This window comes from Piliocolobus tephrosceles, chromosome 10 (assembly GCF_002776525.5).
Source record: "Piliocolobus tephrosceles isolate RC106 chromosome 10, ASM277652v3, whole genome shotgun sequence".
NCBI lineage: Eukaryota > Metazoa > Chordata > Mammalia > Primates > Cercopithecidae > Piliocolobus > Piliocolobus tephrosceles.
The window spans coordinates 25,217,653-25,242,577 of record NC_045443.1 but is presented as its reverse complement, the minus strand read 5'-3'; the positions used below and the strand labels follow the sequence as shown (position 1 = coordinate 25,242,577).

Here is a 24,925-nt window from a genome sequence, read left to right as displayed (position 1 = left end):
TGAAGAAAGTAAACTGAATGAAGTGGCATGATCATAAACATGTCATGTATATAAAGCATGGATTTCTCATACATAAATGATCATCACCTGGCAAGAAATTCTTTTCTGAAATAAAAATATTCCTGCCTGAATCTCTTCAAAATCTCTATTAATTTGGCAAATTCTTGATCAAGAGACTCTTTGTGATTTCCCAAGATGTTCAGCATTAATATGCAAAGATCTAGCTTCTCTTCCATGATATTGTTGAATTCCTACAAGAAAAGTCACAAAACAAACCCCAGTACTCCAATGTTAAACACAGACAAACGACAGAGGCAATCTAAAAAGCTGTGGATATTCCATCTCAATGGCATCACTGTACGTCAATGAATACCAATTCTCAATTGTACGTCAATTAATACCAATTCCCAATTGCCCAGAGATTGACTATCCTATTGGTTATGTCAATGTAACAAGTATGTATAAAGTGCTTATTGTGTCCCTAAAACTGAGCTTCTTTTTCTTAAATTAGTCCCTGACAACTTCAGCAGCCATCACAATTGCTTTAGAACAGGATGGGATGAGATAATGCAATAATATCAGTATTTATTGATTATCATATTCACATGTTATCTTAAAAAAGTTAGTTTGACTGTAATCCCAGCACTTTGGGAGGCCGAGGTGGGTGGATCACCTGAAGTCAGGAGTTTGAGATCAGTCTGGCCAACATGGTGAAACCCCATCTCTACTAAAAACACAAAAATTAGCCGGACACGGTGGCGCACATGCATGTAATCTCAGCTACTTGGGAGTCTGAGGTAGGAGAATTGCTTGAACCCAGGAGGCGGAGGTTGCAGTGATCCAAGATCACGCCATTGCACTCTAGCTTGGGCAACAGTGAGATTCCATCTCGAAAAAAAAAATTAGGTTGGCAAAGGTGTTGAAATCATATTCCAGAGTTTACCTTTTTCTTCAGCTTAACTTAAGTGGCTGATGGATGCAAGAAAGTGGCTGGCAGTCAAGAAATAGAGGTTAATATGTGATGGACAGATGAAAGGGATACCTTCTCATATGCTTCCTTTCTAATAAAGCTGTGAATGGCTACCTAAGAAGTTGCTGCTTTTCCAATGTTCTGCAAGTTCCTGAGTTAATAAAACCATCAAAGTCTCAGGAATAAGATTCTTTTACACAATCATCATTCTTTCAAAGTTAGGCAATTTTAATAGGCTAAGGAAAAATGTAAATTTAGACTAGCCAATTCTTACAAGGAAATAAATGCCTTTTTTTCATTAAATCATCATATTTATTATTTGTCTCTCCATCGCATCTCACATGTCTGCACATTCACTCTCTCTCACATTCTTTCCTCACCCTCACACTCGTACACACCCCTGGACACACACTCTACACTCATGATCAGACTAAGATAGCAGAAGACTACAATAAAGTCTTAGAAATGGTACTGTATATACTATTACCTGGCTTAACAAAGTAGAAGAAAAACCAGGAAAATCACAAAATATAGAACACTTACAGTAAGCTGCTCCTCCCACTTTTCTTTCACAGTTATTTCTTGACTATTTACCCACCATCGACAGCTTTCAATGAGGGTTGCAATTTTAGAAATTTCTTCGTGCTGTAAAAAGAGTTCCACATCTTCAACTAGGAATTTAGATGAAAGACATATGCTATTATACAATCAGAATCCATTGAGACCAAAGTTCTACTCTATAGGTAACTCAGGAAAATATCAGAGTATGTTCCTTTGCATCTAATGCCCCCAGTGACTTTCTTTTATTCCAGGATGTTGCCATGTGTATATGCTATATTGTCAGGTGCTTTACACATGTTGAATATATACAGAGATAATCATTTTCCAGAACAAAACCTATCTTTTTAAATAGAAGAAAACAACCATTTTCACTTATTTTTACCATTCTAAAATGTACCAAAATGTACCAAACTAAATGCTGCCTACTATATGCTAGGCACTATGGAAGGGACTGGCAAGACCAGCATGAAAATGTTGTTCCCTGATTTCTCCAATCATCCAGAGTTTCCAGTGAAAAATCAAAATGGAGAAAGAAATACCAGCCATTAACCAAAGAAAATTGAAAGAAGGAAACTTCAATAGACACCATGTCTTCAACCCTTTGATTCTAAAGATTAGCCCACAGGAAAAAATAGCCTCAAGCAATCCATATCTAATGGTCAATCTGTTAGCCCTGATTGACCCAGAACTAACAGGCCAGCTTCAGAAAGGTTTGAGAAAAACCTTCACTTTTCAGAGTGTATTAATTTGGGTCTACAGCAGCACACAGATGCATTTGGACTCAGCAAACAGGTTATAGGTCAGTTATCTGCAGATATTCCCAGCCAAAGCGAAACACCACAATACAGGTATATTACACGATACCAGCTTCTGAAGAGTGGTTGTGAATTCCACTCCGTTTTGCTCAGGCTCTCTTAGTAACAGCAGCATTTCTTGGTCCATCATGGTGTCCAGAGATGACAAGTTGATTGCATTGTGTTGCCTTTCAGTGTCAGTGTTCTGAAACAATGATCGAAATGCCCACAATTGACATCTGAATAAAGAACATTCATTATTTTTACTTAACAAAAATGATGCTCATGAGTTAATGTCATTGTCATTTGGTTCTAAATAGTCTTGTGGAATTCTCCTACATCCTAAAAATACTGTTGACATTTTCTCTCTAGGATGGCTCCAACTGAACATTTATTCTGTCTTAAGGAAAACTCATTTATCAGCAGATGACATTTACATGCTGATGATATAAACTGTTACGGCTCTAATTTTAACGTAAAAATAGGTAAAGAAATACCCAGTGGGGAAGAATTGGTGGAGAAGGGCTGCTCAATCAATCCCACTGAAAACAGGTTGGCTTCTTTTGTCTCCCTTCCATTCATAAAAGACGGTATGATGTTTCACAAAGTACATTCCCTATACTTCTCTCAAAGTCTCTGCCTCCTATCATATTTTAAATATATGACCCAAGACTTCTTTTTGCTCTCTGTTGAAAAGGTCACAGGACTCTTATTTCGAGATTCTAGTTAGAAGACAAACTTCCCAACTCATCATCGGGTAAACCTCAGAGCCAGAACTTTGCTGGCTGATAACCCCCGCATTTGGAACTATAGAACTTTCTGGGCTGGCATCTTGACATCATTATTATCTCAGAGGACTGAGGATAAAAACACACTGCTGTGGCAGATTTGCCACAGTTTCATTCAGTCTGGCAGTTTGGCTTGGTTTCAAAAACACAGTGAAATGATGAGTATTTGAAACAGAATGTCAGGAAAGCACAGCCCTCAGCAGAATGTCCAGGGCTGCCGGAGATGGCTTCAGATGACGGCAGCATATGTTGTCCCTGCATCTTTGGCAGAAGCAATTCAAATAGCATTTGCCCAAAGGCATTCTTTCTCTCCTTTCAAGGTCGCATCACAGCTGTCAACAGGAGAACATTGTGACATATCCATCGTCCGCAGATAGGAAGAGACCATCAAATGGTGAAAAGAAAGCATTTTTCTAAATAAAGCATTTCTGAGCATAACAAGCACAAAACTGGAAAATACAAAGGAATGAAAATACAGCATAGTGGAGTCAGAATGTCTTTATCTCCGAGAAGGTTTTTAAAATATTTCTTCCCATGTTATAAAGTACTGGGTCTACCAAACAAATGGAAATTGTTTAAACTAATACATTCATTTTGCCACTTATTAACCAAAACGTATGTAAGAAAATGCTTGTTTCTGATCAGAATGTAATAATCAATGTCATTAAAATTTGGGTTGACACAATTATAATCTAAAGCAAATAAATTTGGTATTGTTTCTGGGCATCTTTATTTTTTGATAAATATATTTACTTTGAGAGTTTGGAAAATTCTAAAAAATAGCTCATGGATATATACGGCTACCTTTGGTACCCTAGGCTGGGGATCAGCGCAGGCTGTCTGTCCTGTCAAGAAAATAAACATTTCTAAAGTCCCAAAGTCCCTGAATGCACGCTTCCACAAACCTTGAACCTTGCTGTAGCTTTTGGCCGTAACTTGAAAATGGTCCTTTCTCCCCAAGGTAAGAAATTGTAGACTTGGATTCTAAGAACTATCAGCACATTCTCTCAGTGTCCCTGGTAGTTTTCGGCAAGCTGTGAACCTTGGTTTAATCATAAGCTATCACATGGGGTAGTTATCTTTCAAAACTTTCCATCTTCTTATAATGACCTACCTCTGCAGACTGAGCAAGAGTGAGTTCATAAAGTAAAGATTTTTCTCCTTCAGAGATGATACTATTACACTCTCCATTAACATTCAACTGGATCCCATTTCTTGAAAAAAAAACAAAAACAATAGTCTAGTTAGGTGTGTCTCCAACATTACATTTGAAGTCAACAGAATATAGGGTCCATTTATCACCAAACAATCAGTCAGCACCCATGTGTGCCAAGGATTGTATAATGTGCTTGGGAATAGGGAGAGTGGTCAGAAATAGTCTCTATCCTCCAGGAGCTGCACAGATTGGTGAGTCTAGGAGGTCATAACCAGGCCACATTTTTTTAAAAGAATTGGTGCCAACAGTTAAAAATCAGAAAATGTCACTTAAAAATCTGGATTTCTGGCTTTTCTTCCAAAATCAGAAGATGTGGCCAGACTAGGTCCATAGAATTTTGATGTCACAATTAGTTGGAGGTAAACAGAGTAGCCCCCTCTACCTTTATGTGGGTAATGCACTTATCTCCTTTGCCATTTGCATAATATAGGTGTGTGCATATTCCATTAGCTTTACTCATTTTTGTTATCTGAGTGACTCCTATGGATCCAGGACTAGCATATTACTCACATTCAGAAACAAATGATTATCATACAGAATGATGTGTGTTAGGAGAGAGGTGAGAACAAGGTGCCACGCTTACATTCAAAACAATTACTTAGGCCAGGCATGTTGGTTCACACCTGTAATCCCAGCACTTTGAGAGGCCGAGGCAGGCAGATCACAAGGTCAGGAGTTCAAGACCAGCCTGGCCAACATGGTGAAACCCCATCTCTACTGAAAACACAAAAATTAGTCGGGCATGGTGGCACATGCCTGTAGTCCCAGCTACTTGGGGGGCTGAGGCAGGAGAATTGCTTGAGCTCAGGAGGTGGAAGTTGCAGCAGGCCAAGATCGCACCACCGCACTCCAGCCTGGGTGACAGAGCAAGACTCCACCTCCAAAAAAAAAAAAAAAAAAAAAAAGAAGGAAAGAAGAAAGAAAAAAAGGGTTACTTAGTTCCAGGGTAAAGCAAAAACAAGCAAGAGAAAGTCAACACAATGGACTGAATGTTTGTGTGCCCCCTAAATTTCATATATTGAATTCCTAACCCCAATGTGATGGTATTTAGAAATGGAACCCTTGGAAGGTAATTAAGTTATGAGGGTGGAACCCTCATGAATGGGATTAGTGTCCTTATAAGAAGAAGCCAAAGAGTTAGCTAGCTGCCTTTCCTCCATGCTTGTACAAGGATAAGTCAGCAATCTGCAACCTTGTACGGGGCCCTCACTAGAACTCAACCCTGCTGGCACCCTGATCTTTGGAGTTCCAGCCTCCAAAACTGTAAGAAATAAATGAGTATTACTGAAGCCACACATTCTATGGTATTTTGTCATAGCAACCTGAGCTGTCTAAGACAATCAGGGAGGTTGGGGTCATAGGAAACTCATAAAGAAGTTCTCATGGAGAAAACCAGAGAAAATGTCACATACAAAGGTATAGAAGAAAAGAATGTGGCACATACAAAGCTCAATTTGCCAATAATGTAGGGTAGAGGAACAAGAGAGGAGGCTGGCAAGGGTTGCCCTCTACTTACGTGATGAGTTCCTGTTGCAAGTGCTGTAACTCATGAGCCAGTTTATTTTTATCCCCTCGTAAATTCTGGAATTGCACACAACATTAGGCTGTACATGTTACTCTAGTGGGGAATTTACATTTAACAAGCCTACCTTGCAAGCTGTGAGATTATTAATAACAACAGGTATACCTCTATAATGCTTCCATATTCTATGATGGTTGATTTAAGTTCTTCTATATATAAGCCTTTCTGAAAAGTAGAAGAGAGAAATAATAGCAAAAAAGTAATGGGTCCACCAAATCATATTTATTAGACTATCGATGTGAGCCACAGAAGAATTGTAAATGCCCAATCATCATGCGATTCTACCAGTCTCGCTATTTGAAAACTGAACCAGTCAGTGTTTGTGATTAAAAACACACAAGGATGGCTGGGTGCAGTGGCTCACAACTGTAATCCCAACAATTTGGAAGGTCGAGGCAGGCAGATCACCTGAGGTCGGGAGGTCCAGATCAGCCTGACCAACATGGGGAAATCCCGTCTCTGCTAAAAATACAAAATTAGCCAGGTGTGGTGGCACATGCCTGTAATCCCAGCTACTAGGGAGGCTGAGGCAGGAGAATCACTTGAACCCAGGAGGTGGAGGTTGCGGTGAGCCGAGATCACACCGCTGCACTCCAGCCTGGGCAACAAGAGCGAAACTTCGTCTCAAAAAACAAAAACCAAAAACACACACACACACACAAAGACAAAAAGGCAGCAATATGTAACTGGTGTCAATATAATCTGTGTTTGTCCGATCCAGTGGAATCAAACTCTGAAAGGTGATTTTTAAGCCCAAATCAAACTTATATTTATCATCACGATGTGTTAAGGAAAAATCAATCTTGCAAGTGACCAATGAAATTAAGGCATCTGATTTTTTCCAGTTCTAATGATACCTCCTTAAAATCATTGTTTTGTTCTACAAGACCAAAAGGTACAGGTAGTGAGTACCTGATCTCTAATTTTATCCCGTGGCTAGCTTGGTGGCTGGGATATCAATGCCTGATGAACCCTGAGCAGGAGTGCAGAATGGTGGGAAGACCAGAGTTAGGGAGAAACTGAGCAGCCACTACTATCGCGATATCATTACATAAAGAACACGCACAATGAAGACATCAAGTTAGGACAATATTCAGTATCCCAGTCAAAGTCCACAGCTATGCATGTTTCTTTTGAAACTTCAAAATGTGCAGGGAAAAGATGAGTGGCAAATATCATGCTTTCTTCACTTCCCTGTCTTGGACTGTGGAAGATTATTGTGGAAGATTAGGCTGTGTTCCTTCCTGTGTCTCTTAAAGTTACTGTAACCAGCACCTTTGTAGCCAGTATCCTTGGCTACAATCACAGGATACAATAATAGAATGATATCTATCTATTCTTCTTCCACCCTAAAATGAATGGCTGCAGACTCATTTATGTTGTTAGAAATTAAAACAACATCACCAGTATCTAGCCAGTGACTGGTAGACTGACACACTAATATTTGTCACATATGTGGATGAACACCACCAGAATTTAGAGAAGATAAGTTCAAACTTATTTTTATAAAGTACTATAAAGGAAAGTCTCATGACATCATATTAGAATCAGATTTTTTAGTCTGGGCATGATGGCTCACACCTATAATCCCAGCACTTTGGGAGACTGACACAGGTGGATCACCTGAGGTCAGGAGCTCAAGACCAGCCTGGCCAACATGGGGAAACCCCATCTCTACCAAAAGTACAAAAATTAGCTGGCATGGTGGCAAAACACCTGTAATCCCAGCTACTCAGGAGGCTGAGGTAGGAGAATCGTTTGAATCTGGGAGGTGGAGGTTGCAGTGAGCCGAGATCACGCCACTGCACTCCAGACTGGGCAACAAAACAAGATTCCATCAAAAAAAAAAGGAATCAGATTTAGAGAGAGCTAGCCAATTCCATGGGCCTTTGTGGTAAGGAACAATACCAACCTTCTGCAAACTTGTATCTTTATTAAGCAAAGTGTTCTCATATGTGTGTAACTGCATCTGAAAAGAGACGGATTTAGGGAAGGCCATTGGGACACTGCTTTGGTGAAAGGACAGGGCCATAAAATCATTCCAGTAAGGTGTTTCTGAAGCACCTCTAACACACATATATTTTTCACTTTACAAAGAACTTTCCCATCCAACTCTAGAGGCCAACTCACTTTACCAATGAGGAAACCAAAGCTCCACACTACCCAGAAACTCACCCACCCAATGTCACACACTGTCAATGGCAGAGCTGAGCCTGGAATGCAAGTCTCCAGCTCCAGCTAAGTGCCCTTCCCACCATTCCACACTTAACATAATAAGGGAATGTTCAGAATCTTCACTTTTTCTGTGAAAATAAAAAGTCTAGATAGAATATGAACATAGAGATTCCATGAGGACACATAGAAGACTCTTCCCCTTTTAAAAACAATGTAGCCTGGCATGGTGGCACATGCCTGTAGTCTCAGGCACTTGGGAGGCTGAGGCTGGAGGGTGGTTTGAGCCCAAGAGTTTGAAGGTGCAGTGAGCTCTAATTACACCACTGCACTTCAGCCCAGGTGACAGAGTAAGACTCTCATCTCTAAAACTAAAATTTAAATTAAAAAAAAAAAAAACATAGTTTAACAATGCTTACAATTTCTTTTAGCTAAGCGAATATAAAGGATATATCAATTTATTCAAATCAAAAGCAAGCTTGTTGGCATATGCTGCTACATATTATAGAATGAATAAAATGTATATTGACCAAATTGAGAACCTGGAAAAATAATCATCATGGTCAGAAGCAGAATCACCACCATAATCTTATACACTGGATATAATCACATCATCATCTGAGTTTGTAACAAGCTTCTGGGATAGGTACAAACATCACATCCATTTAGTAGATGTGAAAATTTAGACTTAAAGCTTGCTTGAGGTTATAAAATTTTTAAGTACAAAAGACAGGATCTGAACCCGTGTCTTCTGGCTCTTTCCACTAGTTTATCACAGTTGAGTTTTGCAAAGACAGCCACTCCTGGTGTAGAATTAATTTTAATGTCTAAGAAGGCTGGGCATGATGGCTTACAGCTATAATCCTAGTGCTTTGGGAGGCCAAAGAAGGAGGATCATGTGAGGGAAGGAGTTCAAGATCAGCCTGGGCAACATAGCAAGACTTCATCTATACAAAAAATTTAAAAATAAATTAAATGGGCATGGTGGTGTGCATCTGCACTCCCAGCTACTTGGAAGTTTGAGATGCGAAGATCACTTGAACCCAGGAGTTCAAGGCGGCAGTGAACTATGATAATACCACTGCACTACCACCCAGGAGACAGAGATCCTGTCTTTAAATTCATAATTAACTAATTATTTATTTTTTTAAAAATTGATGTTTAATGGGCCAGGCGTGGTGGCTCAAGCCTGTAATCCTAGCACTTTGGGAGGCCGAGACGGGCAGATCACAAGGTCAGGAGATCGAGACCATCCTGGCTAACACAGTGAAACCCCGTCTCTCCTAAAAAAATACAAAAAACTAGCCGGGCGAGGTGGCAGGCGCCTGTAGTCCCAGCTACTCCGGAGGCTGAGGCAGGAGAATGGCGTGAACCTGAGAGGCGGAGCTTGCAGTGAGCTGAGATCGGGCCACTGCACTCTAGCCCAGGCGACAGAGCGAGACTCCATCTCAAAAAAAAAAAAAAAAAAAAATTGATGTTTAAATTATAACTGTTGTTTTACATATATATATATATATATATGTAAACATACACATGAAATGTTAGTTTCTGCTAGGAAACTAGAAAACTCTACATATAGATATGAATTTAACCATATCATCATTTCAGACACATACAACAAAATATTTCTCAAATAAGCCATTAGAGATGACAATAAGAATGACACAAATTCATGAATTGACTAATCATTGTTATCTGTTTCCTGATGAAAATGTGTGACAGATAACAAAAATATGTATGAAATATAGACTTTTTAGACACTATCTAGACAAAAAATATTTTTGTAAGGTATAATTTCTTAATTAGGGATAAATTTTTCCCATCTCTCCTCATTTTTAGCGTTAAGAAGGTACAATATCTCAGGTTGAGATTGGTTAACTACAAAAAAAAAAAAAAAAATAAAAAGAAGGTACAATATCTGAAATATTTCCTGATATAGAAATTCATAAAATCAGATACAATTAAATTAAAAATTGCCATATAATATTAAAAGATAACAAATTTGGGCAAGAATGTAGAGAAATTTGAGCCCTCATGCACTGCTGGTGGAATGTAAAATGGTGCAGCCACTTTGAACACAGCCTGGCAGTTCCTTAAAAGTTTAAACATAGAAACAAGGCCAGGTGCCGTGTTCTACCCCAGTAATCCCAGCACTTTGGGAGGCCGAGGTGGGCAGATCACTTGAGGTCAGGAGTTTGAGAACAGCCTGGCCAACATGGTGAAATCCCATCTTTACCAAAAATACAAAAATTAGCTGAGCATGGTGGCGCACACCTGTAATCCCAGCTACTCAGGAGGCTAAGGCAGGAGGATCCCTTGAACCTGGAGGCAGAGGTTGCAGTGAGCTGAAATCGCACCATTGCACTCCGGCCTAGGCAACAAGAGCAAAACTCTGTCTCAATAAATAAATAAATAAATAAACAAACAAACAAACAAACAAACACAGAAACATCAAGTGACCCAGTAATTTCACTCCTAGGTATATATCCAAGAGAAATCAAGACATATGTACACATAGAAATTTGCACACAAATGTTCATAGCAGATGATTCATAATAGCCAGAAAGTGAAAACAGCCTGAACGTCCATCACCTGATGAGTGGACAAACAAAATGTGATATATCCATATAGAATATTATCCAGCCATAAAAAGAGGTAGTAATACATGCTACAACATGGATGAACCTTAAAAACATTACGCTAAGTGAAATCAGCCACACACAAAAGGTAACATATTATATGATTTCATTTATATAAAATGTCCAGAATAGACAAATCTATAGAGACACACAATAGATTAGTGGCTGCTTAGGGTTGGGGTGAGGACGGTGGATGGGGGGTGGTTCCTGTTAAAGGGATTTCTTTCGGGGTGATGAAAATGTTTTAAACTTGATTTTGGTGATGGTTGCACAACTCTGTGAATGTACGAAAACACACTGACTTGTATACTTCAAGTTGATGAAATTTAAGGCATGTTAATTACATATCAGTAAAGCAGTTGCCAAAAAAAAGGAAAAGGAAACTAGCTTTTATATAACTCAAATATTTTGTAGACAAGTTTCAGAATTTATAACCACAGCTTAGTTTGTCAACAAGGCATAGACATTTTCATAAAATCATATTGGTTTGACAGAAAAAAAATATTTTACCAGTATTTGGGAAGTGCTTACTTGGTGCTCTGTCTCAGTTTTAGACAAGTCTTCAATCTTCTTTTCCAGTCTGTCTATATCCATGATGTTCTTGATATTCTAATGTAAAAGACAGTATTCTTGGATTTAGCACCAAGAAAAATAAAACATGAGGACAATCAAAGTCTCTTTCAGGAGTTGGTATTTCATCACTCTCAGTATTGCCTTTTTATCTTCCATCCAACCTCAGCCACTACTCCCATAGTCATAAATTCAAACTTGTTATTACCAGTCACTGCAGCCCCTCCATTACCTTAATTGCAAGCATCCCGCTCTTCAACAACCATCTCTTGCCTTTCCAGATTACTTCCTCTATACCCACAAACCTTCATTCCCCCCTGGAACTTGCAATCCATTGATCTGACCACCTTTTCATTATCATTCAACCTTCCCATGAACTCAGACCCCTCTTTATTTAGCTTCAGTTCTTCCCTGGGCAATCATTATAATCATTCCCTTCCAAATGCCTCCATTCCCTGCCTAACTCCTGCTTCTTAGCATTTACTTAAATTAGCTTACCACCCACTCCAGCACCCTTTCAGAAGAACATGCTTAAAGAAAGCATGAAGAGAGAGGTCACACGTTTAATTCATGGTCTTTAACCTCAGTGTTTACTGGTGATCATATCATATCATCCTGGTATACCTATACTGCCTTTGACCTAAATCAGGGGGTGGCAAACTATGCCCAGCCCCCTCACTCCACCCCAAAGGCCAAATCTCCACCCCTGAAGGCCTAAAGGCCAAATCTACACCTGTTTTTGTAAATAAGGTTTTATCAGAGCACAGCTGTGCCCATTTGGGTACATACTGTCTATGACTGCTTTCACAGTACAAAGGCAGATGTAAGCAGTTGACACAAAGGTGATTTTTGTGGCTACCAAAGCCTAAAAATATTTATAATCAGGCCCTTTACAAAAAATTTTCCAACCCCCAGCTCATTTCATTCCTTCTCTTTCTTCAAATTTCCAGTACCCCCTCCAACGTCCTCTCAGCTGACGATTTTGCTTTGTATTTAACTGAGACGCTAGAAACAACCAGAAGAAAATTTCCTTCTTACCTGAAAACATAATAAATATCTTTGGATATATTACAAAGCATTTACTGATCCAAACACTTCTGTCCACCTCCACTGCAACTGCTCAGTCCAAGCCCCCATCAGCTTTTGACTGGATCATTTCAAAGGCCTCCTAATTGGTCTTCCTGCTTTTCCTCTTGCCCCACTACAATGGATTCTAAACCCTGCAGCCAGAGTTGTCTTGTTAAAATGGAATTAGATCACACTACTCCTTTGCTTGAAACACTTTAGTGGCTCCCATCTCACTCAAGTGTGTGTTTTTTTGTTTGTTTGTTTTTTTAAAGCCAGAATCCTTAGGATGCCTGTGTAAGCCCCTTGTGTCTGGACCCTCCAGCTCTTGGCCTGCATCTCTTGCTACTTGTTCACTTTGCTCCAGACACTCTGGCCTCGCTGTCCCTCCACAATAGCAGGCAGACTGCAGCCTCACGATTTTGAGCTTACTATTTCTTCTGCCTGGAAGGCTCTTTCACAGATAAACCTCCTTTCCCAGTTTTGAATCAAAGGATTAGCTTCATAAGGCTGTTTTCCCTAACCACCCTAGTTTAAATTGCACTCCTCTCTGCCTTAATTCTGTTTTCTGCTTTTCCTTTCTCCATAGCTCTTATTACCATCTAACACACTAGTTCCACATGAGCTATTTTGCTAAGCTCATATACTCAGCATTTACAATAGCTAAGGTCTTCCAATGAATATGTGTTGAATGAACGAAATGAATAAATGAATAAAAGTGAATCACTACCCAAACCATTGTGATGTTACTCTTCACAATGCATCAGATTTCTATCTCCCGAAGGAATCTTAGCTAGTGACAACATTTAGATTCATTTTCTAACGTAAGTCAATAATTGCAATGCTATTTCATGATGAAGGGCTTTCAGTCTTCCTTCTATCTCAATTCTGAACTGGTTTGGTACAATTCTTTGATACTTGTCACTCATTTAAACAAGAGGAGAATCATTTAAATAGGAGGAGAAAAATATCTTACATCAGAAATTTAACTGTAAAGCACTAGTTTCACAAAAGCCTGGCCTTGTGGCTATACCAGCTCTGAATCTAATGTAGGCTTTCTTTCCAATCTTTAGTTGTTCCTTTCCAATCCATTATAAAATTTTATAATTTTATAAAATTTTAACTTGGCCCACATTTTGAATAACTCTCCAGATTGTGCAGCACAGCTTCATAAATACTTCTGATAGGCTTATATAAAAGCAAAATTTTTAAACTGGCATACTACTTGATATTCAAATGGTATCTATTAGAAAAGGAATTTTCCCTGCAAAATAGTAACTTACTAGTAGCTTGTTCCCTGTTCTTCCAACGCTTCAATTTTTTTTTTTTTTTTTTTTTTTTTGAGACGGAGTCTGGCTCTGTCGCCCAGGCTGGAGTGCAGTGGCCAGATCTCTCAGCTCACTGCAAGCACCGTCTTCCGGGTTTACGCCATTCTCCTGCCTCAGCCTCCGGAGTAGCTGGGACTACAGGCACCCGCCATCTCGCCCGGCTAGTTTTTGGTACTTTTTTAGTAGAGACGGGGTTTCACCGTGTTAGCCAGGATGATCTCGATCTCCTGACCTTGTGATCCTCCCGTCTCGGCCTCCCTAAGTGCTGGGATTACAGGCTTGAGCCACCGCGCCCGGCGAATGCTTCAATTTTGTTGCTTTAAAAAAATTATAGTCTTTTTGAGATTGTACTAATATTTCCTAATACTTATAAGGTACATTGTGGTTTACCAGATGGCTTCACATGAATTATCTTAGCTAATCTCGAAAATAACTCCATGGCATAGGTACTATTAGCCCAGAAAAGATAAATGGTCTTTCCAAGGTCCTTTTTTCAGTGAATTTAAGATTTGAATCTTAGACTTAAGACTTTTGCCACTTTGTTCAATGGAATTAAATGGAAAATCATTAGATAACATCCATATTTTCCTTCTTGATTTGGATATTTTTTAGACGGGTTCACTGTATTTCATCTTAAATTTGAATTTCTTAAATCCCATTTCTTCCAAGAATAATTGCAAAAGTAACAGTTCCTCTGTTCAGACATGAAAATCCCATCCACTCCTCCTCACTTGTAATTTGACAAGTCAACCTGCTCTCTGGCCTATAGGAGCCTGACCATTTACGTGATTTTTATTTAACCCACAGCCATAAACCATGATTATATGATTTGCATGTTTGTCTATGCCAGTGTTTAACGATTCTGACATACCTCTTCCTGTAGAATCCCAATCTTAAGAATCAGAGCCCGGTTTTCTGTCTCCTAATTCATTGTGAGAAAAATAATTAAAACGTATTTAAGATGTTTATGAAGATACCACATATTTACCTCCAAGGCTATTGACATTCTTTACCAACTTTAAATGTGGCATTCACCTATCACAAATGAGCCTATTCTGAAAATATTTTCAATGTGGGGTTAAGCCTTGGCTAACAGGTTCTTGGGGATCTAAGTGAAGTCATTCTCCTCCTGGACTCTTTGTAACTATGGTTGTTAGGGAGGAAAAGGCAAAAGAAACAAAAAAGTAACAACCTGCCTTCTTTCCCTGCTACTTCATTTATGACAGGTAGTGGTAAACTCAGCTATTTAAATAGCACTTTGAAATCACAGAGCTCTAGCGTTCTATTTGAAGCTGTGGATATTCTCAGATTCAACATCACCACAACATATGAGCATCAAAATTGTTTTATAATTAACAGCCTCAAATTCAGAACCATCAAAAAAAAAAAAAAATCAATATATTTCAGGACAGGTTATTTGCCAAAATGTTAACAGTAAATTTCACAGGTAGGTTAAGAATTTTGCAAAACTTTTTATTTGTTAATATGCATTTTTTTATTTTTATAAAGTAAATAAGCATTACCCTTATAATATAAAAATGAAAGAAAAATATCTCAAGCTAGGATTTCATTGACACAATAATAAACACCCCCCGTCCATGTACTTAAAATCGGAATACCTGAGTTCAATTCTGGCCCTACCATTTTTTTTTTTTGAGACGAAGTCTCACTCTTGTTGCCCAGGCTGGGGTGCAATAGTGTGATCTCGGTTCACTGCAACCTCTGCCTCCCAGGTTCAAGTGATTCTCCTGCCTCAGTCTTCCAAGTAGCTGGAATTACAGGCACCTGCCACCACACCCGGCTACTTTTTGTATTTTTAGTAGAGACAGGGTTTCACCATGTTGGCCAGGCTAGCCTTGAACTCCTGACCTCAGGTGATCCGCCCACCTCAGCCTCCCAAAGTGCTGGGATTACAGGCATGAGCCACTGCGCCCGACGGCCCTGCCATTTTTTTAAAAAATTGACAGATAAATAACATCATATGCTTTTATCATGTATAACATGATGTTCTGAAGTACACATACACCACAGAATGGTTAATTTAGATCTATCATTTATTAGACAATTGACTTTGAACAATTAAAAACTTTCTTTGAACTTTATTGCTCTATTACATTTTTTAGTATACAAAAATACAGCAACTTCTGTTTCTACCTTACAGATTTTCTATTATTACCTATGAGATGAAGTATTAACTAAATCTTTTGAAATTATAAAGCACTACAAAATGCAAATGATTAGGGTTCTGTATCTAGGACTCTGCACTTTACTTTTATTTATTTATTTTTTGAGATCAAGTCTCACTCTGTCACCCAGGCTGGAATGTAGTGGAACAATCTTGGCTCACTGCAGTCTCCACCTCCTAGGTTCAAGCGATCCTTCCACCTCAGCCTCCCGAGTAGCTGCGATTACAATTGTGTGCCACCACGCCCTGCTAATTTTTGTATTTTTAGTAGAGACAGGGTTTCACCATGTTGGCCAGGCTGGTCTTGAACTCCTGACCTCAAGTGACCCACCTGCCTCAACCTCCCAAAGTCCTGGGATTACAGGCATGAGCCACCATGCAGGCCAAATTTCTGCACTTTAATCAACAGCAATTTAACATTACCAACACCTAAGAGGGAAAAAAGGACACTGAATGCTTTACATGCACTAGCTCATTTATCCCTCCCAGCCTTAGGGTAAGTAGTATTGTTATCTCCATTTTATCTAGGGGGACCCAGGGGCTTAGAGTGATTATGTGGCAGGGCTAAAGTCACACAGCCCTTGGAGCCAGAACTTGAATGCAGGCCAGTCTGACTCCCAAGCTTGGGCTCTTGACCAGTTCTCTCCATTGCCTTCAGTTAGAAGCTCCTCAGTGGTCCCAGATTGAGTCTTTCCTATAATGCATCCATATAGACTTGCACGGTCACAGAAGACCTGGCATTCAATGGTCTAGTCCCCACATTTTACTACTGAGGCAAGAGCTAAGCCAAACGATGTTATTTTGTTTGTGGGAGGTCATAAGGGATTGCCACAGGGCTGGAACCAAGTCTCTCCATGATTTAGAGACTAACAACAGTTTTGCAACTGATACCTGAAACAAATTAGTCGGAATGACTTTCGGCCACTTCTTACCATAGTTAACCATGCTAGAGTACTGCTGGAATCTATCAGGATTCTGAAGATTATTACTAATTCTCTATTCAACAGTTGAGGCTTCTCCATAAAAATGGTCACTTCTCTGGCACCTGAGTTAAAGTTTAGTCTAAATGAGTCTTTTGCTCTGAAATTATAAGCCTGTGCTTATTTAGCATAAGGAATGATTTATGGGGCTTCTCAGTAACCTGTAAGTACTGAGAGAACTGACTTTTTTTTAATCTGAGAAAAAAGGTGAAAGTTTCACAGATTTATTTTTAATTCAAGTGGTTTTTAGTATCAGATATTTTTTAATTCTCCTATTGACTTTAGGAGGCATTCCAAATATTTTCTGGATTTTCACAAACTATTGTGAATGTGACTGAGAAACATGTAAAAAATTTAAATCTTGATTGAAAAGGAGGCCAAGCACAGTGGCTCACGCCTATAATCCCAACACTTTGGAAGCTGAAGCGGGAGGATCCCTTGAGCTTGGGAGGTCAAGGCTGGAGTGAACCATGATCCTGCCATTGCACTCAAGCCTGGGCAACAGAGCAAGATCCTGTCTCAAAAAAAAAAAAAAAGAAAAGAAAAGAAAAGAAAAGAAAAAGAAAGAAGAAAGAAAAGAAAGAAAAGCACAGATTTAAAAAAAATCCTACCTGCCTTTACTTTTCTAAAGTGTTGCCAATTCATTCATCAGCCTATTGACTTCTGATGTTCTATCAGATAAGTCCTCTTGTGTATTTCAGTTATGTAAATTATATGCCAAATTCAAAGTACTATAATAGATGACTTACTAATTGTTTGCTCTGGGCTACAATCATGCTCTTCTGCTCTTCTGAAGCATTCATACTAAGTTTCAGTTCCTCCAGTTCTTCTTTTAACAGATTTGTTCTCATAATAGCCTGGTGGGCACTGTGGGGGTAGGGGGAGAAGGCCATGAGCAAAACCTCAAATATAACCGTCAAAGGCACTAAGAACAGCCAAGGACTATTTTGGACCCAAGTTGAAAACCACTAAAGGCTTAAACCAGATGCCCACAATAGTAAAAATATACCCATGATCTTTCAGTCCTTGGAAAAGGAAGGAATTTGGAGAAAGTGGGGAGTGGGGAATGGAGACTAGGGGGAAAACAGACAAATGTATTCCTGAAGCTAAAGATTTAGAGGATCCCTTTGAAATTCATCACTGGCTGAATCACCTAGTTCTTTCGCCCTACTAAGATGTAATGTTAGTTAATGCCGTTCCACAAATATTTATTGAATAATACCATGTTCTAGGTGCTCTACAGTGCAGGCTACAATGGTGAACAAAGGGACATGGTCCTTGGCCTTTTAGAGCTTACATACTATGGAGAGAGATGACAACTAAACAAATAAATAATTACCAAGTCTCTATATGACATATCCTATAAAGAAGTTTATCATACTGTTGATTATAACAAAGCATTGGGAAAAAACCTAAACATCCACCAACAGGAAACTGATTAAATGAATTATGGTAATCCATATCATGAAATTACCTATTTGCAGCTCCCACTAGATTATAGACTGTTCCCTTAGGAACAAAGGCTTCAAAGAAGATACCCTTTTTTTCCTAAGAAATTACATTGATCATTTAACAAATACTAATTGAGGGCTGAACCTGTCCCAGGCACTGAGCTAGGCATTGAAGAAGGGAAGAATGACTGAATCCAGAGAACTCTACTCATCTGGAGTTTATAGCCTAGTGGAGTAAATAGACAATCATAATGACAATACAGTGTGATAAGAATCAAAAGAGATAAGGGTTTCTGGCTTGTAGGCAACTGGAAGGAAGGTAGTGGTGTTCTACAGTAGATAGTCTACTAAGCACTAGGCTAAACAGGATGAATATGACATAGTTCCTCCCATCAAGGAGGTCACAGTGATATAAACAGGAGGCAGGTAGAAAAGGGCAGGGTCCCTGGCAAGGGTTCCATCCTCCAGCCCGGACCCATGGCCCTAAATGAGAACTTTGCATCCCCATTTTCTCACCTGAATGTTGCCTTTTGGCCCACCACGCCCCCATCCTGTACCCATAAAAACTCCAAGCTCCACTGGCAGAGGAGCAGAGCAGCATGGAAGAGAAGGAGAGAAGAGAAGAAGCTCTGAATGTCAAGAGGAGGAGAGGCAGTTGGACATCAGAGACTAAGGTCAGAGAGGAGTTTGGCCAGGGACTGTCGGGCAGGAGTTTGGCTGGGACAGCTAAACTCCAGGGGAAGATTATCTTTCCACGCCATCCCCTTTCCAGCTCCCCATCCTGCTGAGAACCACATCCACCACTCGATACAATCTCCATGTTCACTATCCTTCAAGTCTGTGTGACCTGATTCTTCCTGGATGTTGGATAAGAACCCAGGTACCAAGAGGGCAGGGTGAAAAAGGCTGTCACCCTGATCCTCCACTGAGCTAGTTTAACTCTTAGCTGTCCATGGATGGCAAATGCTAAAAGAGTATTACTTGTAACACATGCCCTCTGGGGCTCCAGAGGTTGTGGGCAACCCCTAGATGCTGCCACAGGCTGGTACGGGGTTTGTGCCTGCCGGCACCCAAAGGCACTCACCCCAGCTCCTACACCTGCTCACCTGCATGCTCCCCCTCCTTCAAGGGTTTGGAGCGTGGCAGCTGAGCCAACAAGCCATCCTTGTTGCAAGTCCCACAAGGGGGTCAAGGGAACTCTCCTGCCTCAACATTTAATACAGAAAACAAATTACACTATGATGGGACAACTGGACAGTATCAAAACTAGGTTGCGGGAACCCAAAGGAAACACTTTCAGAAAGGATTAGGGGAAGGAGAAAAGAGAAAGACACGTGGCTTAATTTTGTATACAGTGGCATTCTGATTGCCCATCTGGATTCTCCAGCCTTTCTGTCCATTACGTGAGTTACTTAATTCCTTTCAGATATATTTCTTGACTGCTTATTTAACCAGAGTTAGATTCCAGTGCTTCCAACCAAAAATCCTGACTAACACATTCATTCAAAGCAGTTTTGTTAAAGAAACTTTGAATTTTTATATTTCAGTTAGATGTGAAATGAAGAGGACTTGAGGTAAGCAACTTTTTAAAAGATTAGTTTGGATACTGGACAAGATCAAAGATTTTGAGGATGAGAATGCTTTAGTGAAACATATGACTGGGCATGGTGGCTCACTCCTGTAATCCCAGCACTTTGGGAGGACGAGGTGAGCAGATTGCTTGAGAACAGGCATTCAAGACCAACCTGGGCAACATGGCAAGAAAACACAAAAATTAGCCAGGCATGGTGGCACGTGCCAGTAGTCCCAGCTACTTGGGCGGGGGTGAGGCCAGAAGAGCACTTGAGCCCAGGAGATGGAGGTTGCATGCAGTGAGCTGAGATCATGCCGCTGTACTCCAGCCTGGGTGACAAAGTGAGACCCTGTCTCCAAAAAAAAAAAAAAAAGAAAAAAAGAATGAAAGAAACATTTCCAGTCAAAAACTCATGCACGAATGTTCATGGCAGCATTATTCCTAATAGCCAAAAAGTGGAAACACCCCAAATGTCCATCATCTGAAGAATGGATAAACAAAATCTGGTATATCTATACAATTGAATATTATTCAGCCATGAAAAGAAATGAGGTAGTAATACATGCTACAACATGGATGAACCTTAAAAACATTATGCTAAGTGAAATAAGCTACACACCAAAGTTCACATATTGTATGATTCCATTTATATGTAATACCCAGAATAGGCTAATCTATAGAGACAGAAAGTAGAATAGAGGTTGCCAGGGGCTAAGAAGAGAGGAAATGGAGAGTGCCTGCTGATAAGTATGGAGTTTCTTTTTGGAGTGATGAAAATATCCTGGCACTGGATAATGGTGATGATTGCACAACCTTGAGAATATACTCAATTATTTTATTTTATTTTATTTTTTTGAGACAGAGTCTTGCTCTGTCACCTAAGCTGGAGTGCAATGGCACAATCTTGGCTCACTGCAACCTCCACCTCCCAGGTTCAAGCGATTCTCTTGCCTCAGCCTCCGGAATAGCTGGAATTACAGGATCGTGCCACCATGCCCAGCTAATGTTTGTATTTTCAGTAGAGATGGGGTTTCACCATGTTGGCCAGGCTGGTCTCAAACTCCTGACCTCAAGTGATTCACTTGCCTCGGTCTCCCCAAGTGCTGGGATTACAGGCATGAGCCACCATGCCCAGCCAGAGAATATACTCTAAAAACACTGAATCGTATACTTTAAGAGAATGAATTTTATGCTATGTGACTCTCAATTTTTAAAAGGTATTTTTAAAAAGAAAAAAGAACTGAAAGTTCCTAGCACACTGGACCCTACTGTGGCTCACCTTTTTACCTGAAGGCGCAATTCGGTACAGTCCTCTGATAACTGGCTGTTAGTTTCTTCCAGGTTTTCTAAAGCCAACTTAAACTTATTATTTTCTTCTTCAAGTTTTTGTTTGTTGAAATGAAGGTCTGCTATGTAGGCAATAAAATCAGACACCTCTCTGCAAGTGAAAGAATAGATGAAAATAACCTTCACGTCACTAATGCCTTCTAATAAAATAAGGTATATGGTTAAACAAACCAAATTTTGATATTCTGGTGAGTATTTTTTTAACTTTACCCTCATCTATCATCATAAACATAATCGATTGATATAACAGTTATTCAGATGTTTATTACAATAGCATCAAAGATGTTTCCCAAAATTTCCAAAGTAGCCATCATTTGTCAGTTGTAAAATCAACTTCCACAGTTTTTGTTGATTCTTTTCCCCCTCACTCTCAACATCTGTCTTCTAAGCTGAAGAGTTCCTATTTTTGCCTGGAATATGAGAGATCCTGAAATAAATGGACACTATATTCTTTTTTTTTTTTTTTTTTTTTTTTGTCATTTTTTGGGATAGAGTCTTGCTCTGTTGCCCAAGCTGGAGTGCAGTGGCACAATCCTCCACCTCCCAGGTTCAAGTGATTCTCCTGCCTCAGCCTCCAGAGTAGCTGGGACTACAGGCATGCGCCACCATGCCCGGCTAATTTTTGTATTTTTAGTAGAGATGGGGTTTCATCACGTTGGCCAGGCTGGTCTTGAACTCCTGACCTCAAGTGATCTGCCTGCTTCAGCCTCCCAAAGTGCTGGGATTAAAGGCATGAGCCACCGTGCCCAGCCTATATTCTTTCAGTGAAGGAATCTCGGCAGGTTTCCCTAGGAAACAATTCCTAGAGTCTTATCATTGCAGTCTGTGGCTCACAATTCAGTCCTCATCTTTCCTAATGTTTTGTATAACTTGTCAATGTTTATGAGCATCATTTGCCATGACATCAGTTCACAAATCCTTTCAGAGTCTGGACTGTGTGTTTCATGGAGCCCCAGGCCTCCTTTTCTTTTTTGCTATCTTATCCCAGGGCATAGTTCAGTGAGAACATAGTTCCCACTGCACTTTTCTTTTCTTTTTTTTTTTTTTTTTGAGATGGAGTCTTGCTCTGTCACCCAGACTGGAGTGCCATGGCACAATCTCAGCTCACTGCAACCTCCACCTCCCAGGTTCAAGCCGTTCTCGTGTCTCAGCCTCTTAAGTAGCTGGGATTACAGGCACGTGCCACCATGCCTAGCTAATTTTTGTATTTTTAGTAGAGACGGTGTTTCACCATGTGGGCCAGGCTGGTCTCAAACTTCTGACTTCAAGTGATCCATCCACCTCGGCCTCCCAAAGTGCTGGGATTACAGGCATGAGTCACCGCGCCCAGCCCACACCACTTTTCTTTATGAATAAACCTGAAGTGGCAAAGATAAAACAAGGGAGAGGCAGAATCACTCTCCTTAATATCTAAAACTTACACATGTTGTGGGAAACAGCTTTTCTCATTCATGTCTAAAAGATTCTACTAAAGAAGTGCTTTAAAATAATTTCCAAAAGAGCTTAAGGTCAATATCATAACCCTACTTCAAGTGGAACTTTTTCCCTACAGAAAGCTCATGAAATTAATGAAGGAGAAGGGCTTCATGAGAGAGCAAGTGATTTTTGGATTACTAGTCACACGAGAATTTGTGTCCCTAGTGAAACTGTAATGCAGGCGTTATTAGAATCAGTTAAGAATTTAAAATCAATTATGTTAACTCTGCTGCAAAAAAAGAGCAAAGTGACTTTATTGTAACTGAAATACATAGATTTATATAAACAAGAAAAATGAAGTTGAAACACTTGCGAAAGCAGAGTAAGGCTTACAAGACTCCTTTAGATGTGTCTCCTCCCAAAGCCTCGAAGCTCCCCGACGTAGAATCTGTTATATCTGTACTCATCTTCACTGAAACACATACAAGAGTTTTATGAAAAGAAAATCATTTTCTCCAAACTGTAAGAAAACAGAACAATCCTGAAGAAACACATACATACTTGTTCCATCTGATTTTATGCCATCCTGTTCAAAAACAGAATCATCAATGATGCTGCTTAATCTATGATTCACTCCTTCCCTGTAGCCAAAAAAAAAATAAAACCAGTGAGCTAGGATTTTTTGCCTGACCACAGTTTTGTCCTCTTTTTTTTTTTTTTTTTTTTTAGATTGATGCTCTGTACTTTCCTTTTCAGGTATTTCCTTCTGACTTAAAAAAATACATATCAATTCAACAACTATTTGGAGCCCAGTACTATGCTAGGTACTTAGAGTGATAGAAAAGAATTTGTGTTCCTAGTGCAACTGTTTCTAATGTAGGTGGTATGTTAGGCATTCCCTCCACCATCCATACACTTTTAGCTAATATGAAAAAGAAAACACGTAGGCAGCGTATGATTAGGAGATGTGGGGTCTCGGTGGATTAGGAAATAGACACAGGTTGGAGTGGTAAGTGGAGACTTGTGGAGGTTGCAAGATCATGGGGCTTAAGAGATTGAGAAGGAAATACATGAACAATGAATACTTTGGGATATGTTGACAGGGATACATTTTCCCTTTCTCATGGAGAACCAAACAGAACCTCGACTAATTTTACTTCGGGCATTTTACTTCTGGAATCTGGGAAGCCCTTTGTACAGGCTGTGCAGCACACACACTCTAGCTTGAACTGCAAAATAAACATATTAACATTTCAGTCATTTCCTTTCAGAGTCTTACATTATAATTCAAGTTTTGTTAGTTAACCTAAGCACCTCTCTGGAGCAGCCACAAAATTCAAAAGTATATGTTTACATCTCATTGTTTGTCATTGTGAGGTATCTGTCACACGTTGGGGGAATGAAAGAATTCAGTGTTCTGACTTCCCGTGTTCACATCCATCACCATGTCTGAGTTTCTGCTTTTCTGTATTTCTACTGCTCATGTTTTTCCCTTTATACTTGTTATAAAAATGGTTTTTTTCTTTTGTCTTCATGCTGTTTTATAATTATTAATATCTTTATTATACAAACCTACATATTTTAGAAATATTAAATTCATAAGAAAACAAAAAATTAAAACCATTATGCAAAAATAATCATTTTGGCATAAATCCTTTCTAACATTTTCCTATGCGTATTTTTATTTCTTCCAGAAATGGGATTGTACTACATGTCCAGATCTATGACCTATTTATTTGAAGTAATTACATATGAATTTCTCTTATCAAATATTATTACTCTGAATGATTAGTATTCTAGTGTATGGAAGTACTATAATTTGTCCAATTGTTTCTTTTTAAATATCTCCATTGCTTTTATCACTGTCATAAACTACCTTCTACCTTCTATATTAGTGTTTACAATTTAATTATCTTTCTTAAAGTTACATCACTTCTCAAACAGGCTGCCTTTTGTTTTTGTTTTTGTTTTGGAGACAGGGCCTCACTCTCTTGCCCAGGCTGAAGTGTAGTGGCTCTGTCACAGCTCGCTGCAGCCTCAAACTCCCGGGCTCAAGCAATCCTCCCTCCTCAGCCTCCCAAGTAGCCTAGACTATAGGCGCATGCCACCACACCTGGCTAATTTTGTAATTACTTATAAGACAGGATCTTGCTAAGTTGCCTAGACTGGTCTGAAACTCCTGGCCTCAGGTGATCCTCCCAACTTGGCCTTCCAAAGTGCTGGGATTACAGGCATGAGCCACCACACCTGGCCAAGACTGCATATTTTTAGGGGCCTGATACACATTC

At 39.6% G+C, this 24,925-nt stretch overlaps 1 protein-coding gene across 1 annotated transcript in view; it reads right to left on the bottom strand.

The window, feature by feature from the left end:
• LOC111540624 (lymphoid-restricted membrane protein) overlaps positions 1–24,925 on the bottom strand; it is a 91,760-nt gene that overhangs the window by 51,162 nt on the left and 15,673 nt on the right. The window contains exons 5-17 of the mRNA XM_023209061.1: positions 23,199–23,278; positions 23,031–23,109; positions 21,154–21,312; positions 17,600–17,717; positions 14,557–14,607; positions 11,254–11,331; positions 7,824–7,880; positions 6,017–6,076; positions 5,846–5,910; positions 4,228–4,327; positions 2,396–2,530; positions 1,514–1,615; positions 88–251 (exon numbers count right to left, since the gene is read on the bottom strand). Coding sequence (XP_023064829.1) covers positions 88–251; positions 1,514–1,615; positions 2,396–2,530; positions 4,228–4,327; positions 5,846–5,910; positions 6,017–6,076; positions 7,824–7,880; positions 11,254–11,331; positions 14,557–14,607; positions 17,600–17,717; positions 21,154–21,312; positions 23,031–23,109; positions 23,199–23,278 — 1,248 coding nt within the window. The remainder of the gene's footprint in view (positions 1–87; positions 252–1,513; positions 1,616–2,395; positions 2,531–4,227; positions 4,328–5,845; positions 5,911–6,016; positions 6,077–7,823; positions 7,881–11,253; positions 11,332–14,556; positions 14,608–17,599; positions 17,718–21,153; positions 21,313–23,030; positions 23,110–23,198; positions 23,279–24,925) is intronic.